This window comes from Syngnathus typhle, linkage group LG15, assembly GCF_033458585.1.
Source record: "Syngnathus typhle isolate RoL2023-S1 ecotype Sweden linkage group LG15, RoL_Styp_1.0, whole genome shotgun sequence".
Lineage (NCBI taxonomy): Eukaryota > Metazoa > Chordata > Actinopteri > Syngnathiformes > Syngnathidae > Syngnathus > Syngnathus typhle.
The window spans coordinates 11551246-11571632 of record NC_083752.1 but is presented as its reverse complement, the minus strand read 5'-3'; the positions used below and the strand labels follow the sequence as shown (position 1 = coordinate 11571632).

The 20387-nt window shown below is 41.3% G+C and overlaps 1 protein-coding gene and 1 long non-coding RNA gene across 9 annotated transcripts in view; both read right to left on the bottom strand.

The window, feature by feature from the left end:
* The window catches only part of phf14 (PHD finger protein 14), a 250685-nt gene that overhangs the window by 226563 nt on the left and 3735 nt on the right, over nt 1-20387 (bottom strand). For all 8 annotated transcript variants that reach the window (XR_009718204.1, XR_009718203.1, XR_009718205.1 and 5 more), the window contains exons 2-3: nt 15955-16065; nt 5352-6106 (exon numbers count right to left, since the gene is read on the bottom strand). Coding sequence is in view for 5 of the 8 variants with exons in the window: in XM_061299944.1 (XP_061155928.1) it covers nt 5352-6106; nt 15955-16065 (866 nt within the window). In the remaining 3 variants the exon portion in view is untranslated. The remainder of the gene's footprint in view (nt 1-5351; nt 6107-15954; nt 16066-20387) is intronic.
* On the bottom strand, nt 14614-15948 carry LOC133168400 (uncharacterized). The gene is made up of 2 exons (XR_009718206.1): nt 15669-15948; nt 14614-15549 (listed from the first exon to the last, which is right to left on the bottom strand). It is a non-coding gene; the product is annotated as an uncharacterized LOC133168400 (long non-coding RNA).

Sequence of the window (20387 nt, the reverse complement as noted above, 5' to 3'; positions counted from 1 at the left end):
ACCTGACCAACAGGAGACAGTGTGTGAGGCTGGGGAGCATCACATCTGACACCCGGACCACCAATACTGCCGCCCCTCAGGGGTGCGTTCTCTCCCCACTGCTCTTCTCTCTCTACACCAACGATTTCTCCTCAGGTGACTCTCCTGTGAAGCTCCTGAAGTATGGAGACGACACCACTCTCATCGGACTGATCCAGGACGGTGATGAGACTGTGTACAGACAGGAGGTGGAGCGGCTGGTCCACTGGTGCAGCCAAAACCACCTGGAGCTGAACCCGCTCAAGACCGTGGAGATGACAGTAGACTTCAGGCAAGACCCTTCACCACTTTCACCCCTCACTATCCTTACTAATACTATTCTCTCCACAGACACCTTCAAGTTCCTGGAAACCACAATCTATCAGGACCTGAAATAACCGGCCACATAGACTCTGTCCGGAAGAAGGCCCAGTAGAGGCTGTACTTCCTGAGACAGCTCAAGAAGTTCAACCTGCCGTGGGAGCTGCTGAAACCTTCTACACTGCCATCTTCCAATCTGTCCTCTGCACCTCCATCACTGTCTGGTTTGGATCGGCCTCCAAACAAGACAAGCACAGACTGCAATGGACAATCAGGACTGCAGAAAAGATAATTGGAATCAACCTCCCATCTATCCAAGACTTGTACCTGTCCAGGACCAGGAAACGTGCAAGTAATATCTCTACAGACCCTTCTCACCCAGGTTGCAGTCTGTTTGAACTACTCCCCTCCGGACGGCGTTATAGAGCTTTGTACGCTAAAACCAGCAGACACAGAGACAGGTTCTTGCCCCAGGCTGTTGGTCTGATGAACTCACACTACTCTTAGAGGCTCAGAGTCATTACTGTGCAATAACATCCTGCTCTCCACAGGTTTTTCAATTGTCTACACTGTTTGTACTGTGTGTCCTCTCTGCATCCATTGCAGCCTGGTCATATTATATTTATGAACGTCTTGTAAACAAACACTGCAGTCAAGCTACAAAGTAAACTAATGATAGCGATAAGCTAATGAATGCATTGAACATATTAGTGTTCCCAAAGAATAAAACAGCACCCTTGATGCAATTCATCTGATACAAATACAGCCACAAGAAGTGAAAACAGAGAGCACAGCTCCAAAATCAGCAGAAAAACTGATGCTAATGCTATGGACGTCTTGCAAACAAGCACTGCAGTCAAGCTATGAAGTATGCTAATGCTAGCGTGTTTTGAGTTTTTCCTTGCCCTCTTGGGAGTTTAAGATCAGGGGATGTTTGAGAATATTTGTCATTCATGTCCTGACTGTTGTTAGTCACCTAAATCTTGAACAGAGGCTGTGATATACCGAAGTCAAATTCCTTGTTTGGCACGCTCAAACATGGCGAATAAAAACTCTTGAATCTTGAATTTCTGTCCTCTGTCTGGAACAGGCCGAAATCCACATCAATTCTTTATGTCCTTGGCCTCACCAAACTCTTCCCTCCCCCAGGTCTCACTATCATTGTCCATGTGAGTATTGAAGTCCTCTTTCAAATCTGAGGAGTCCCCAGCAGGAGTACTCCCCCTCCAAGGAATTTAAAAGGCTAGAGCTGTCAGTCAAGTGCTAAGAAAACTACAACTGGTGACCTTCTTTGGTGAAGCAATAGTGCAATTGTTTGCTTGTTTGTATGTTTGTTTTGGTAGCTTTCACCATAATACTATATTTCATTTCGTTCATTTTTAGGGCCCAAGCAAGGAACGCTGGGAAGACATATTGTATTTGTAGGCTTCTTTTTTTCCTCTCTAAAGGATCACAATCTGTACACCCTAAAGATGCACAAAAACTCACCAACACTGGTGAAAAATTCAATATTTTAAAGTTGACATGAACAATGAAAAGCAAATGGGTCTGTAGGGGGGTACTTAGAGTAGAAAGATGAAAACCATTAACCCCGTTCGTTTGACCTAGAGCAGGGGTGTCAAACTCATTTTCAACGAGGGCTACATCAGCATAATGGCTGTCATTAAAGGGCCAGATGTAACTTACCGTTTTTTTCCGTGTATAGTGCGCCCCCATGTATAGTACGCACCCCTAAAAATGGCATGCTGATGCTGGAAAAAAGCTTGTACCCATGTATAATACGCACCCAATTTTTATGAATTTTTAAAAAAAAAAAAATTATTTATTTATTTATTTTTTTTTTTTTTAAGTCCCAATGATCGTCACACACGCAGGGAGGCAATGGGTCCCATTTTTATAGTCTTTTGTTGGCGTTGATTTCTCCGACTGCCCGTAAACGCACCACCGCGCTCCGTGCGCATGGAGCGTGTTTGAAGTGAACAGCAGAGAAGAAAGGAACAAGGCAAAGTGTTGTGAAATAAAATATTACCTGTAATACGGATTTAGGTAGAGAACTGAACTCTCGCTCTTTATATAGCTGACGTGTCTTGCTCATCCGTTCTGCGCATCTGTAATGGCGGCCTCCGTATGATATCCGGTTTGCGTGTGTGCGAGAGCGAGAGAGAGCGAGAGAGAGAGCGTGCGAGAGAACGCTCAACCGTAGCGCGCCGCCGACCGCCCAACTGCACCGGGCTGGTCGATTATTGTGACAGAGCCGTCGCTGAAATTTAGAAGATATTTTTAAAGTCCTGATGTACTTTCCAAAATTTAAGTGGACCTCAGTGCGCACTGCGCAGGGAGCTTAATTTGGTGCGGTCGCGCAACCGCAGCGCGCCGGGCGCTCACTGTCGCATTGCTTAAAGAGCGCCTTTGTATTTTAGGATGAACAGCAGAGACCAAAGGAACAAGGCAGTGTTGTGAAATAAAATATTACCTGTAATACGCATTTTGTTATTTGCTGATTGAAACTGCTAATTAAACTGTGAATTGAAACTAATAGGAAGAAAACAACTCTCGCTCTTTATATAGCTGACGTGTCTTGCGCATCCGTTCTGTGCATTTTATTTCACAACACTTTGCCTTTCTTCTCTGCTGTTCACTTCAAACACGCTCCATGCGACCGCAATGCTCTCGTATCAGACGCTTGCTCGATCACCTGCTCGTTTGCTGTCCCGTGCGCGCACGAAGCGTGGTGGTGCGTTTACGGGCAGTCGGAGAAATCAACGCCAACAAAAAAAAATTACATCCAGCCTAGTTAAGACCATACCAAAGACTATAAAAATGGGACCCATTGCCTCCCTGCGTGTGTGACGATCATTGGGACTTAAAAAAAAAATAATAATAAAATTAAATTAAAAAAAAAAATTATTTTTTTTTTTTTTTGTACCCATGTATAATGCGCACCCCAGATTTTAGGACAATAAATTAGTTAAATTTTGCGCACTATACACGGAAAAAAACGGTATAAATGTAACTAAATGTAATCGAACGTAATGTAAAATAAATGTAACTACTCCTTAATGTTAAATAACTAATTATTTATTATAACTTATTCAAGTGACAATTACAGTTGGGTAGAAAACATGTTTGCTTGTTGCTCTAACATAAATCCTTTTAAATTTTGTCAGCTTCTGAAAACCCACATAACTTCATTAATGAAGGATCAAACTGTCCAAGTAAATAAAGAAAAATAACATAAAACTGAGCTGCAAAGAACATGTATGACACATGTAGCATTTTACAAAAAAAAAGGCTTCACACAGCCTTGCATCCAACTGATGGTTCGATGACAACAATTTGTCTGCATACACACAACACGCGCCCAATGAAGTTCAATGTTTTCATGACTGTGGTCACAATGTCCTCCATCCCCAGCACCTTCCCACACAAAGCTTCTTGATGGATAATGCAATGATACATTATCAGAGGCGTGTGACAGTTCATTTTTTGCATTTTCCTCTTCATTAGTCCAACCAAGCCCACTTTTCCTCCACACATTGCCGGTGCACCGTCTGTAGTTAATCCTACCAAGTTTTCCCACTGCAATGCATATTTACTTACGGACTTCTCCACCGCATCAAAAATGTCCTGTCCCGTCGTGGTCCCATGCATTGCAGCCACATCCAACAGGTCCTCAGTGATAGAGAGGTCTTTACGCCTCTAATAAAAATTGATAACTGCGATGTGTCCGTGTTATCTGTGCTTTCATCATCAGCTAATGAAAAAGTTGTGTAGCAGCGTGTCTCCTAAGCCAGCTGTGTTGTAAGATTTTCTGCTAGTTCCTTCACTCGGTCAGCGGTGATGTTTCTTGATAAACTGACATTTTTAAAAGTCTGTAACTGGTCGGGACACACCTGCTCACAGACCTTCGGCATGCACTGCTTCAAAAACCCTCCCTCTGAAAAAGACTTGGAAGCGTGGGCGATTTCTTCAGCCACAATGAAGCTAGCTTTCACTGCGGCCTCGTTTTTGGCTGTGGATTTCATGAACAAACTCTGCTGCGACCGCAGTTTGCCTTTTAATTCTCGGACAATTTGTTGCTTTTCTTGAAGGCTAGCTTTAGCGTACTTAGCTCCGTGTTTGGTGTCAAAATGTCGATGCAGATTGAACAGTTTGATAATCGACACCGCCTAGTAACACAAAAGACATACCGGTCTTTCTCCTCGAAGCACAAACAAGTATTCGCCTTCCCATCTTTCTTGAAACAGTCTTCCATCCGCATCAATTTTTCTCTTTCTGGACATTTTGGGATCATTATTTATATCTAAATTCCACTCGTTGGGATGGACACTGCCACGGCTAGCGTAGTCGAAAGGCATTTTGGGAAATGTATTTTTTGGTCAAAGCACACTCAATTTATTTTTGGGTATTTATTTTTAGACACTCAAAACTTTTAAACCCTCGCGGGCCACATAAAATGACATGGCGGGCCACATCTGGCCCGCAGGCCTTGAGTTTGACATAGACCTAGAGGAACAAAAAACAAAAAAGTACCCGATATGAACCACATTACCACAGCATAAAAACGTAACGTCACAGTAGAATAGAATAAAATATATTGCCTTTATTGACACACTTAGGACCAAAGTGAATAACAAATTTGATTCTGTGAATATTCATTTTTATCTATTGCTATATACATATTTAATTTTTTTAGCTTTATTTTTGTATTCATTTTCATTTATATTTACAAATTTTTGTTCTTTTTATTTTGTTCCTTTAATTTGCAATTATAGTTTTACTATTTATTTATTTATTTATGATTTGGCCAGTTTTGATTCTCCATACAAATTTCTTTATTAGACAACAAAAACAGGCATTGCCGTTTCAATACTTTTAGAAGGGTCTTTATATAACATCTATTAAAAACGCCATCTTTCCTATAAGTCATTTCAGTTATGATTTCCCCACCCACAAACCTGCCAAAAAAATAGTGCATTAAAAGGTACACAAGTTAGTAAACAAATGCTTACCTCAATTCCTTTTCCTTGGGACATGCTGTCATTTGTTAATTCTTCATCAAAAGCATTGGTATTTTTAGCCTTTTTCTTGGGTTTCTTCACCTCCTTGTCACTCTCACTGCTACTGTTGTTTACTTCATCATCTTCCTTATCATCCTCATCCTCACCATCATCATCTACATCGTCATCATCATCATCGTCTTCATCATTGTCATCCTTATCATCATCCTCATCCTCATCCCCATCATTATCATCTGCAATGGCACTGTCTCCTTCATCTGTGCCACCACCTTTTTGGGTTGCTGCCTTGCCTCTCTTCTTTCCCGCTGTGGGTCTCCAGTCATTGTCATCCTCACTATCATAGTCATCTATCTCATTCAGCTCTTCCATGGTTGTAAAATCAAGAAGTGGACGATTCCTGCGAAAGTTCCATTTTTTGGGCTCAGTTTCATACACGTCAGCATTATCACTCCCAGCCTCAGATGCCAAGGTTGAGATAATACCAGCCTCTGCACGGGACTCAGGCTCCAAAACCTTCTTGCTCTTTCGTCTGCCTTTAGGTAGACTAACAGCAGAGGCATCTGAGGAGCTCTGCTGTTTCGACTTCTCTTCATCTTCAGCCACGTTATCCTCTGCAATCAGATGTTTGGGCTCTCCTTCATCAGTACCAATATCTATCGAAACCACATTGTCTGAGTCACTTTCGGAACCTGCGGCACTTGGTTTGGAACCTTCCTCGTCACTGCCATTGCCTGTTCCATCTGATCCTATGAGAAAACACCACAAATGGAAAATTATACGGAGTTCGACATTTGGATCCTACGGTGTCTTAATACTCAGTTGATTTAGCTGCCCAAATAATCAGACCACTTTACACATGGTCTGCGATTAGAAACTCAAAACCCAGCGGATTACAGCTGTAATGTAAATGTTCATGTTTTTATTTGTGCACGAATTTAGAGCAAGACGATTGTACTACATGCATTGATTTTTCTAAGAATGTTTAACGTGACAAAAAAAAATGTTTCATGAAATCCTTAACTGAATCGAAAATTAAAGTACCGTATTTTCCGCCCTATAAGGCGCACCTAAAAACCTAAATTTTTATCAAAAGTCAACAGTGCGCCTTATAGCCTTATATATGGATCAAGTGATGAATTTGTTGATCCATACTGGTTGTACACAGTGCTCTGCCAAAATGTTTTAGTACGTTTTAGTACGACTAGTAAATTACAAGGTCGCATCGCTTCCCAGCATTACGGTAACTGTAGTCAGGGGGCGTCACCGAATAGCTGTTGTACCCGGGAGGCTATTTCATTTCAAAATAGGCTGCTCCGTTAATGTTTCGAGTAAATCTACGGATCGATATGGAAGGGAAACATAGGTAAGTAGTACCAATAAGTTAGATCAAACTTTAGTCCGTTCTGATCATTTTATAGGAGCTCGTTTGAGAGACGCGATTGTTTGTTTACACTTTGCTGAGGCTCATGGGAGATTGCCAGCTGAGGGTCATTGGTTTTTGCGGATGGCTAATGCTATAACGATAGCTGCTATACGCGCGAGGCTATTTCATGTCAAAATAGGCTGCTCTGTTCATGTTTCGAGTAATTCTACGGATTGATATGGAAGGGAAACATAGGTAAGTAGTACCAATGCGTTAGATCGAACTTTGGTCAGTTCTGATCATTTTATAGGCACTCGTTTGAGAGACGCAATTGTTTACACTTTGCAGACGCTCATGGGAGATTGCGAGCTGAGGCTCTTAGGAAATTGCGGATGGCTAATGCTATAACGATAGCTGCTATACGCGCGAGGCTCTCTCATGTCAAAATAGGCTGCTCTGTTCATGTTTCGAGTAAATCTACGGATCGATATGGAAGGGAAACATAGGTAAGTAGTACCAATGCGTTAGATCGAACTTTAGTCAGTTCTGATCATTTTATAGGAGCTCGTTTGAGAGACGCGATTGTTTGTTTACACTTTGCTGAGGCTCATGGGAGATTGCCAGCTGAGGGTCTTTGGTTTTTGCGGATGGCTAATGCTATAACGATAGCTGCTATACGCGCGAGGCTATTTCATGTCAAAATAGGCTGCTCTGTTCATGTTTCGAGTAATTCTACGGATCGATATGGAAGGGAAACATAGGTAAGTAGTACCAATGCGTTAGATCGAACTTTGGTCAGTTCTGATCATTTTATAGGCACTCGTTTGAGAGACGCGATTGTTTACACTTTACTGAGGCTTACGGGAGATTGCGAGCTGAGGCTCTTAGGAAATTGCGGATGGCTAATGCTATAACGATAGCTGCTATACGCGCGAGGCTATTTCATGTCAAAATAGGCTGCTCTGTTAATGTTTCGAGTAATTCTACGGATCGATATGGAAGGGAAACATAGGTAAGTAGTACCAATGCGTTAGATCGAACTTTAGTCAGTTCTGATCATTTTATAGGAGCTCGTTTGAGAGACGCAATTGTTTGTTTACACTTTGCTGACGGTCATGGGAGATTGCCAGCTGAGGGTCATTGGTTTTTGCGGATGGCTAATGCTATAACGATAGCTGCTATACGCGCGAGGCTATTTCATGTCAAAATAGGCTGCTCTGTTAATGTTTTGAGTAATTCTACGGATCGATATGGAAGGGAAACATAGGTAAGTAGTACCAATGCATTAGATCAAACTTTAGTCAGTTCTGATCATTTTATAGGAGCTCGTTTGAGAGACGCGATTGTTTACACTTTGCTGAGGCTCATGGGAGATTGCGAGCTGAGGCTCATAGGAAATCGCGGATGGCTAATGCTATAACGATAGCTGCTATACGCGCGAGGCTATTTCATGTCAAAATAGGCCGCGCTGTTAATGTTTCGAGTAAATCTACGGATCAATATGGAAGGGAAACATAGGTAAGTAGTACCAATGCGTTAGATTGAACTTTAGTCAGTTCCAATCATTTTATAGGAGATTGTTTGAGAAACGCGATTGTTTACAGAGGGCTCGATGGTTATTGGCTAGTGGGTGCATACCGCAACCCTAGTCAACCTCAGTTTGTTGCAGTAAAGCTTCTATTTTATGCGCCTTAATAATCCGGTGCGCCTTATAGGGCGGAAAATACGGTAAATCATGAATTGGATCAATTTGGCCCCTTGTGAAGCGAATCGATTTTGAAAATCAAAATCCATACACACCCCATATTGTGTATGCTAAGGCTGTGCAATGAATGGAAATTCAGTTACTATAATGATTTTTAGACTTCATAATTACAGAATTGGCAGATTCATAAAAAGAGATATTACTATAAGACATTATCACTAATTTCACACATTTTGTTGGTTCAAAATACACATATACCGTATTTTTCGGACTATAAGTCGCACCGGAGTATAAGTCGCACCAACCAAAAAATGCACAATAAAGGGAAAAAACATACCGTAAATTCCGGACTATAAGCCGCGACTTTTTTCTAAAGTTTTGAACCCTGCGGCTTATAGTCAGGTTCGGCTTATATAAGGATTTTTTCGTGATTTTTGTGATGACTTGATCACTTGAAGATTCAAGATTCAAGAGCTTTTTATTCGCCATGTTTGAGCGTGCCAAACAAGGAATTTGACTTCGGTAAAACACACCCTCTGTTCAACATTTAGGTGACTAACAACACTCAGGACATGTAAAAAATGGCAAAAAATAAAATAAAATTCACTTTTATACACTGCGGTATCTTGAAGAATAAAACAACAACAAAAATTCTATTTTGAAACACTACTATGGCTGCTGCTTATTCTGGCTATGTTGCTTGTGACTGTTATGAGCTTTAGTAGGAATGTACGCTAGGTGACCTGCGTCAAAGGGCTCTAAACCCTTTCTCTTACTCTGCCATGTGACTCAGAAATTACACAAAGCAGTGGTGCTGTTTGGACCATCTGCATTGTATTAAAACCCAATCAATCAGCATTTAAATTAAATTCTTCTGACATTTTGTTCACCAAAAACAAGTTGTAATGAACGTGAACTTTTAATGCATTTTATTCAGAAGGTTACTTTGAACCCCGAGGCTTAAATGGCGGCGTGGCGTATTTATGGATTTTTACGGCCTCCAGGGGGCGCTCTAGCAGGATTGCTTCTTATTATTATTATTATTATTTCTTCTTCGTAATAATGCGCCGAAGAAGACGTGCTAGTTTGTGTTTTGAACATTTCGCGCATCATTCACACACCCTCATGGAAAACACAAAGAAATGCATTTGATGCAGCTTTTAAGTTAAAAGCAATCGATTTGGCTGTCAAAGAGGGAAATAGAGCTTAAATGGCGGCGCGGCGTATTTATGGATTTTTACGGCCTCCGGGGCGCTCTAGCAGGAAGCAAGAGCGAGACAGAAGAAGAAGAGATAATGCGCCGAAGAAGACATGCTAGTTTGTCAAGACGGTTGCGTCACCCTTTTCTTTATTTCGTGGTCCCGTCCGTTTATACGTGTCGCTCGCTACTTTAATGTAATTTAGCGCTTCGTGCATGAATAAAATTAACATGAACAGACCCTCATCACACTCGAAGAAATGCATAAAAGCGACGACGAAAGAGAGACTGAGAAAGTGTGAGGCGAAGGATATCTAACGCTATTCCAATCGGACACTGAGGAGGAAGGCTTCGATGGTTTCAGTGCACTAGAGGAAGATGAAGACGATGAAGCTCTTTTTTTACTGGTATGTTTTTTAACGAGCCCTGTTGGTGCTGTACTACCGTGTTGCTGCTGTGTTACCGCCGCGTCTCAGTGACTTTTACCGGGTATGTTTTTTTTAATCCAGCCCTATTAGTCTTGTGTTACTTCCGTGTTGCTGCGGTATTACTGCCGCGGCACGGGCAGTGTTTGGAAAGAAATGTTAAGGTATGTTATTAAAACTTTAAAAAAGCTTTCTGTGTCCAGTCTTTCTTTGTTAATAACTCGCGTTGGAAAGAAATGTTAAGGTATGTTATTAAAACTTTAAAAAAGCTTTCTGTGTCCAGTCTTTCTTTGTTAATAACTCGCGTGCACACTTCCGTGTTGCTGCGGTACTACTGCTGCGTCACAGACAATGTTTAGAAAGACATGTTAAAGTATGTTATTAAAACTTTAAAAAGGCTTTCTGTGAACGGTCTTTCTTTGTAAAAAACGCGTGTGCACGTGCGGCTTATAGTCCGGTGCAGTTTATATAAGAATAAAACTAAAATATCCCCCAATTTTAGCTGGTGCGGTTTATAATCCGGTGCGGCTAATAGTCCGGAATTTACCGTATATAAATCGCACCGGAGTATAGGTCTCACTTTTGGGGGAAATTTATTTGACAAAATCTAATACCAAGAACAGACAGGAACCAGTAACAACAGGCTAAACGATACTGTATGCGAACGTGACATAAACACAAAAGAGGAGCTGAGAACGGGCCTGATGTAACATTAACAGTGATTCAAATAACTATAACATAAAGAACACGTTTACCAAACCATGTGTCCCTCCAAATCATTAAATCCATCGAATTCTTCGTCCTTTGTGTAAACAACGCCGCATGTGCATGACTCGTCAGTTGCAGTTCAGATTATTCCACAGGCCCATCTAACTAGATATAAACTATATACCGTGTTTTTCCATGCATAATGCGCAAAATTTAACTAATTTATTGTCCTAAAATCTGGGGTGCCCATTATGCATGGGTACAACAATTTTTGAAGAAAATCTCCCTCGAAATAAAACTTGAAATCACAACTTTCTTCTTGTTTGTTGTCAATCGCGCATCGCATTCGGCCATCCTGCCCAACACACTTGGTCAGTAAAATTCATAATTGACGACACATCGTTTGATGCGATGGTGCAATCCTTGATGGTGTGTTATTGTCAAATATTGTTTGTTTTTCTAATCTCCATCGCACACCGGATAGCATACGGAGGCCGCCATGACAGTATCCGCAGAACGGATGCGCAAGACACGTCAGCGATATAAAGAGCGAGAGTTCAGTTCTCTACCTATTAGTTTCAATTTACAGTTTAATTAGCAGTTTCAATCAGCAAATAAAATGCGTATTACAGGTAATATTTTATTTCACAACACTTTGCCTTGTTCCTTTTTTAATCTCCATCGCAGACCGGATATACGGAGGCCGCCATTACAGATGCGCAGAACGGATGCGCAAGACACGTCAGCTATATAAAGAGCGAGAGTTCAGTTCTCTACCTAAATGTGTATTACAGGTAATATTTTATTTCACAACACTTTGCCTTGTTCCTTTCTTCTCTGCTGTTCACTTCAAACATGCTCCATACAAACACAATGCTCTGGTATCAGACTCGTATCAGACGCTTGCTCGATCACCTGCTCGTTTGCTGTCACAATGTACCCTACACAAATCAGAAACATTTCTCCGCTATCGAGTTAGCTAGCGCAGTGATACTGACCGGCAGAATAACATCCGCTTGTTCCCAAACATGATCTTTTTTCTGAAATCATTTTACGTTTACGGACTTAAGAGTCAAAATTTGGGTGCATATTATACATGGGTACAAGCTTTTTTCCAGCATCGACATGCCATTTTTAGGGTGCGTATTATGCATGGGGGTGTATTTTGCATGGAAAATCACGGTATGTATGTGCAAACAAACTAAAAATTAAGATAGTACATTCAATTGTGAATACATTTTTCAGATTGTAGCAGCATTCCTGACATTTACAGTGCCTTCAATATTTCTAGCTGTAAAAGTTTAGAGTATTATGTTGAACTCAAAAGTATGTACTGTGCATCATGTTCTGTGAATGGCATGAAAACCAAAATAACAAGAATGCCTGCACTTTGTGCAGCATGCAGTTACACACAGTGCAAGCACAATCACAAAAAGGGAACTGGGAATAACATTCATAGGTAAGAATTTTTGTGGCTTTTTTCTGTATACATGATATGCATTACAACATCAATGTGATAAAAGAACAAACATTTTTGTGGCTTTTTTCTGTATACATGATATGTGATGAAAAAAAATAATAATAAAAGTAAACCTCATGGAAGTTGAGTGAGAAATGACCAAGTCCTTTTGTGGGAAGTTGCATCCACCAACATGGAAGCTAAGCACGTTGTTTAGCAGGCTGCTACAGTGCACTGGCATGTCTAGTCTATTCATATCTGTGGTTATTAACAATATATCTAATATGTTACCTATGTGTTGCTAAGGCTAATGTAATCCTCATTGCTAGCCTTAAGAGGTTAGCGTTTACAGATACTGTATTTTCCGGACTACAAGTCGTAGTTTTTCTCATAGTTTGGCAGGGGGTGCGAGTTATACTCAGGAGCAACTTCCATCCATCCATTTTCCATACCGCTTAGTCCCCACGGGGGTCGCGGGCGTGCTGGAGCCTATCCCAGCCGTCATCGGGCAGTAGGCGGGGGACACCCTGAACCGGTTGCCAGCCAATCGCAGGGCACACAGAGACAAACAACCATACGCACTCGCACTCACACCTAGGGACAATTTGGAGTGCTCAATCGGCCTACCAAGCATGTTTTTGGGTTGTGGGAGGAAACCGGAGTGCCCGGAGAAAACCCACGCGGGCCCGGGGAGAACATGCTAACTCCATCAGGCAGACGCTACAGAGCAATTAGGTCAAGGACCAGCAGATTTGCCAACAGTTTTTACCCTACAGCAGTAGTCGCATTGAATGTAGCTAAACATAAATGATTATGTCTGGGTATGTTCTTCTTGTGGGTTTTAGCTTGTATTTGTTTTATAATCTTTTTATTCTATTTATTTTTTATCTCGTGCGCGGATCGGTTGGCACTTTTTAAATTTCGTTGTAATGTGACAATGACAAATAAAGATCTATTCTATTCTATATGTGAAATTATAAACACATTACTTGATCATTAACATTACTTACTTACTAGTAGTATATCACTTCACATATTTTCAGACTAAACCGCATGAAGGCGCTCTAGGCCTGTGGAATAATTGGAACTGCAACTGACTTTCGGAGTCAGCGGAGTTGTTTATAAGTTAAGTTAAGTTAAAGTTAAAGTCCCAATGATCGTCACATACACATCTGGGTGTGGTGAAATTTGTCCTCTGCATTTAATCCATCCCATTGTGATTTTGATCCATCCCCTGGGGGAAGAGGGGAGCAGCAGCGGTGCCGCGCTCGGGAATCATTTTGGTTTTCTAACCCGCCAATTCCAACCCTTAATGCTGAGTGCTAAGCAGGGAGGCAATGGGTCCCATTTTTATAGTCTTTGGTATGACCCGGCCGGGGTTTGAACCCACAACCTTTCAGTCTCAGGGCGGACACTCTACCACTAGCCCACTGAGCTGGTCGTCTATAAGTGACATAGATGACTAAGATTTCGATGGATTTAATCATTTGGAGTGACACGGATGGTTTGACAAACTTGTTATTTATGTTATAGTTATTTGAATAAATGTTAATATGCCGCGTCAGGCACATTTTCAGTTCCTCGTTTGTATTTATGTAACATTAGCGTACAGTATCATTTTGCCTGTGGTTGCCTATTCATGTCTGTTCTTGGTGTTGTATTTTGTCAAATAAAGTTTCCCCAAAAATGTAGTTGTACTCCGGTGCGACTTATGTGTGTGTTTTTTCTTCTTTATTATGCATTTTATGGCTGGTGCAACGTGTACTCCGGAGCAACTTATACTCCGGAAAATGCAGTATATGCAAGTAGCTCACTAACGTTACTATTAATACTATTAACAGTTCACTCATCAAAGTAACAGTCCATCTTCATAAGAAATTGAATCACCACAATGTGTCTTTTATGCAGTATGCTCTACACTGCTGTCTTGCTGCCAAGAACGGTTTTGCCGGCTATACATTGCATTCTTTCTAAGAATTATTAATCCGAATCTGTCAAGCTCCACATTGCTGGCGGTGAGCCATGATACTGTTTTTCCAGTTGAAACAGGGCCAGCCCACAATATTGCTTTTGTGCATCAATAACAGTTTTGGCAGGACAACAAAGCCTCAAAACTACGACCATTATTAATTGTTGGGATCGTCGACTTTATCGTGAGTAGTCGACATTACCTGACCTGTCAACTCAAATTGGCAGCCAGCCTGAGTACCGTGTTTTCTGCACTATAAGGCGCACTTAAAAGCCTTTAATTTACTCAAAAAACAACAGTGCGCCTTATACAGTGCCTTGCGAAAGTATTCGGCCCCCTTGAACCTTTCAACATTTCAGGCTTCAAACCTAAAGATATAAAAGTTAAATTTTCTGTCAAGAATCAACAACAAGTGGGACACAATCGTGAAGTGGAACAAACTTTATTGGATAATTTAAACTTTTTTAACAAATAAAAAACTGAAAAGTGGGGCGTGCAATATTATTCGGCCCCTTTACTTTCAGTGCAGCAAACTCACTCCAGAAGTTCAGTGAGGATCTTTGAATGATCCAATGTTGTCCAAAATGACTGATGATGATAAATAGAATGCACCTATGTGTAATCAAGTCTCCGTATAAATGCACCTGCTCTTTGATAGTCTCAGGGTTCTGTTTCAGGCTAATCCTAGCCTGGAGTATGAAGCTGTTGGTGAGTCTGGTGGTGCGGGAGCGCAGGCTCCCGTACCTCTTCCCAGAGGGCAGAAGATCGAACAAGGAGTAAGCGGGGTGACTCACATCACTCACAATTGTGGTCGCCTTGCGGGTGAGATGGGAGGTGTAAATATCCTTCAAGGAGGGGAGTGAAGCACCAATAATCTTACCAGGCGTGTTCACTATGCGGTGCAGGGCCTTCATGTTGTAGTCAGTGCAGCTACCACCCCAAACAGCAATAAAGCTGGAGAGGACGCTCTCAATGGTGCCGCGGTAAAATGTAGTCATGACGGCCGGAGGAGCGCTCGCTCGCCTGAGTTTCCGCAGGAAGTACAGGCGGCGCTGGGCTTTCTTTGTCAGTGATGCGGTGTTGGTGGACCAGGAGAGATCCTCACTGATGTGCACCCCCAGGAACTTGGCGCTGCTCACTCTCTCCACCACAGCACCGTCAATGGTCAGCGACAGGTGTTGGGTGTGACCCTTCCGGAAGTCCACAATAATCTCCTTGGTCTTGTCGACGTTCAGCAGGAGGTTTTTGTCCCTGCACCACGTGGTCAGAAGGTCAACCTCCAGCCTGTATTGAGTCTCGTCTCCCTTGGTGATGAGACCCACCAGAGTCGTGTCGTCAGCAAACTTCACTATGCGGTTGTCGCTGTGGGTTGCAATGCAGTCATGCGTCAGGAGGGTGAAGAGTAGCGGACCGAGCACGCAGCCTTGGGGGGCCCCTGTGCTCAGCGTAATGCTGGCGGAGATCTTGTCGCCAACACGTACCACCTGTGGCCTCTGACAGAGGAAATCCAGTAGCCAGTTGCAGAGGTAGGTACTGAGGCCCAGCTTGTCAAGTTTGCTGATGAGACGTTGTGGCACAATGGTGTTGAAGGCAGAACTGAAGTCCACAAACAGCAATCTCACATACTAGTCCCTTTTCTCCAGGTGGGTGAGGGCCGAGTGGAGGGCAGAGCAGATGGCATCCTCAGAGGACCGTTTGGCTCGGTACGCAAACTGGAAAATAGTCCGGAAAATACGGTATAATGATAAAAAGGTAATGCATACACACCTGAGGCATCTCCAACTTCAAAGTCACTGTCATCTGAGCTATTATAATCCAGGGCATCAAGAAGAGAAGCAGCCAGCGGTTTCACCTGACGGCGCTTTGAACCACGGTCCACTAACATGAAACAGTTGCAGAAAACATAGTTAGCTTTCCACCTTTTTACAATTGCATGTTTACAATAAATGCATTGATACAAAACAAACAAAACCCGTCCCTTTAAATCAATAAACAATTAACATCGAGCAAACCTTTTTAAAGAAAAAAACATTGCGCTCAGTTACAAAATAAAGCACAACTTCAATTGGTTAACATGGAATAGTGATCCCCGCGACCCCAGTGGGGACTAAGCGGTACAGAAAATGGATGGATGGATGGAATAGTGATCATAAATACAGTTTAAAGTAAAAGGTAAAAACCTATTGATTGAACAACCTTTTGACCTCTTTCAAAATGCATAGACTTTTCATCTATCACCATATAAACACTCTGATTGCAATTTTGCACGCAAAACTAAAAACTAAGATCCACTCTTTCCCTTTTTCTCCTTGTCCTCTGTCCCCTGCTTATTCGCTCTGAGCCTTGGATCCTTTTGAGGTTTCTACCCGAGAGTTACTTTTTCTTTGACACTGTCACCAAGTTTCTTGTGTCATAGGTGTCAAACTCAAGGCCCTCGAAGACAAACTTTGTATCATTACTAAAATTACAAATTGTCTTTACTTTAAAAAAAAAACAGACATTGCTTGCAATTTTTATTACCATATTTCTTTTTAAAATAGTTGAACATTTTTTACTAGTCTCTGATTTCAAAACGTGTTATTGATCAGTTTGTTTTGTAGCCTACACCGTATATAGAAGACGTTGACAATCATAACGGTCCTCGGAGGGAAACTATAAATATGATGCGGCCCGTTACAAAAAATTAGTTTGACACCGCTGCTTTAAGTGGGCATATAATACAAACATAGTTACGCCCGAGGAAGGCCAGACCACCAAACAATTTGGATGACAATTTTATTTGGTGGAGTATCACCACGTCCATTGTCAAATTTATTTGAATCTAACAACACTGGAACGAAAGTAAAGTAAGTTGCTACTGACGTTTCAGAATCAGAAAGCAGTACGGCGTTCTTGTCCACAAAAATAATATTAATTTTCACACACTTTAATGTGTCCAGCTGTACAATGAATGTTGTTAATGCACTTCAACCTATTTAACCTGGGAGCATGTTGCTGCGTTTCACCTAGAGCGTTGTTGCACATTTCTATATTTAAACCCAGTTAAGCAGATGCGTCTTTTTGGTTTTCTTTACCTAGATCTTGATCTTGCAGTCAATGAAATGCATCAGAATAAACATGCGAGGGTGTCGTTAGATCATAGGATTTCCGGATATTTTTTTTAAGCATGGAAGATGTGCGAATTTCAAAATAAGGAAGTTACATTATTGACAATGCCCTTGAGGACTTTAAACCAGGCGAACCATTAGATTGGGTTTTGTGGCTAAAAGGTCTGTTTGTCGACAATGGGAAGATGATTTTGAAGGCTTCGAATCAGAATGGAGAACTAATTCTAATCTTTAAGCCTGTTTTAAATGCATCCATCCCCAGGTACAAAGGTAGTAAATGTTGCACCCGTGGATTGCAAGAGAACTGAAGTACTCTGGGCACACCTCAGAATTAAAATGCACATTTACAATCACAAAACAACTTCAGAATGGGTTTTAAAAGGCGAGTTTATTTGTATCGCACATTTCAGCAACAAGGCAATCCAAAGTGCTTCACACAAAACATGAAAGGCATCAAAGAAATGAAAACATTAAAAGCAGTTAGAAAAACATTAAAAAACAAAAAAAAATTGGTGAAAATTAAAATCAGTAAAAATCCAAATAAAACAGGAACAGAGTTACATTGCAGTGTAAATTAAAATAAAATCAGCAATAGGCAGCAGCAAACATTAAAGTCCAGCTCTGACTTAAAAACATTTGAGAGTAGCAGCAAACCTGCATGTCTCTGGGAGTTTGTTCCAGATATTTGGAGAATAGAAGCTGAACGCTGCTTCTCCCTGCTTAGTTCTGACTCTGGGAACAGAGAGCAGACCTGTGCCAGACGATCTGAGAGGTCTGGATGGTTCATAAGGGATCAGCAGGTCAGAAATATACTTGGGCTTTAGAGTTTAGACCAGGGGTGGGCAAACCTTTTGACTTGCGGGCCAAATTGGGTTCTAAATTTTGACCGGTGGGCCAAACCAGGAGCAGATGGATGTAGTGTTTGTGTGAAGTAATATAAATGACATGTAAAGGTCATTGCATAAAAGGTTTTTACTTTTAGTAGATACTAGATGCGCGGGCGGGCGCTTCCCCATCCACTGGGGAAACATATTAATTACAGGGAAAATGACCCCCAAAAAAATCAATAATGCAATTTATTCAGGTTTGGCGGGCCGGATTAAACGGCCCCCTGGGCCGGATGTGGCCCGCGGGCCGAAGTTTGTCCATGTCTGGTTTAGACCATTCAGAGCTTTATAAACCAGTAAAAGCATTTTAAAGTTAATTCGTTGGCAGGCAGGCAGCCAGTGTAAGGACCTCAGAACTGGAGTGATATGATCTATTTTTTTGGTTTTAGTGAGAACTCGAGTGGCACATTTTGAATCTGCAGCTGTCTGAATGACTTTTTAGAAAGGCCCATAAAAACCTCATTACAATAGTCAAGTCTACTGAAAACAAAAGTATGGAAAAGCTTTTCCAAATCTTGCTGACCCATAAGGACTTTAATCCTTGATATGTTCTTCAGGTACCGTATTTTCCGCACTATTAGGCGCACCGGATTATAAGGCGCACCTTCAATGAACGGCCCATTTTAAAACTTTGTCCATATATAAGGCGCACCGGATTATTAAGGCACATAAAATAGAAGCTATACTGCAAAAAACTGAGGTTGACTAGGGTTGCGGTATGCATCCACTAGCCAATAACCAACGAGCCCTCTGTAAACAATCGCGTTTCTCAAACGATCTCCTATAAAATGATCGGAACTGACTAAAGTTCGATCTAACGCATTGGTACTACTTACCTATGTTTCCCTTCCATATCGATCCGTAGATTTACTCGAAACATTAACGGAGCAGCCTATTTTGAAATAAAATAGCCTCGCGGGTACAACAGCTATTCGGTGACGCCCCCTGACTACAGTTGCCGTAATGTTGGGAAGCGATGCGACCTTGTAATTTACTAGTCGTACTAAAACGTACTGAAACATTTTGGCAGAGCACTGTGTACAACCAGTATGGATCAACAAATTCATCAATTGATCTATATATTAGGCGCTCTGCTTTATAAGGCGCACTGTGTTTTTCTTAGTAAAATGTACGTTTTTAGGTGCGCCTAATAGTGCGGAAAATACGGTAGTAGGCTGACTTTGTAATGATTTTGATGTGACAATTGAAATTCAGGTCTAAATCCATAACTACACCAAGATTTCTAGCTTGGTTTGTGGGCTTTAACATCACTGATTGAAGCTGAGCGCTGACTTTTAATCGTTCCTCTTTGAGTCCAAAACCAATTACTTCAGTTTTATCTTTGATTAATTGGAGAAAATTCTGGCACATCTAGTAATTGATTTGTTCAATGCATTTACTCGGTGTTTGTATGGGATTATAATTTCTTGGTGATATGGTGATATAAATTTGCGTGTCAAAGCATGTTTTGCCAGGCACTTTGGGCCAAAATGAGTTAAAAACTGCACAATGTTTACATTTATAAGACGCCAATGCGGTACTACGTAAAATTAAGTTTCTATTGAGTTCAGTATCAGAAATCGGTGAACTGTACTGGTGTACATAAAACATGAAATGAATGTTCATGACATGAACTTTAATTTTTTCAGCTTTACATTCACAAGTTTGAGTTGTATATTGTGATATATCATTGTTTACATTTCCGACAATATAGCATGAATATTATAAATCTTGTGTATCATGGGCCACATATTGTCACAATATTGAGTCGCGAGTTTCCCGTATCTTACGACCCCCAGTGGAGTTGCGTTAACAGATTACCGTTTTTTTCCGTGTATAGTGCGCCCCCATGTATAGTACGCACCCCTAAAAATGGCATGCTGATGCTGGAAAAAAGCTTGTACCCATGTATAATACGCACCCAATTTTTATGAATTTTTTTAAAAAAAAAAATTTTTTTTTTTTTTTTTTTTTTTTTAAGTCCCAATGATCGTCACACACGCAGGGAGGCAATGGGTCCCATTTTTATAGTCTTTGGTATAGTCTTAACTAGGCTGGATGTAATTTTTTTTGTTGGCGTTGATTTCTCCGACTGCCCGTAAACGCACCACCGCGCTCCGTGCGCATGGAGCGTGTTTGAAGTGAACAGCAGAGAAGAAAGGAACAAGGCAAAGTGTTGTGAAATAAAATATTACCTGTAAAACGG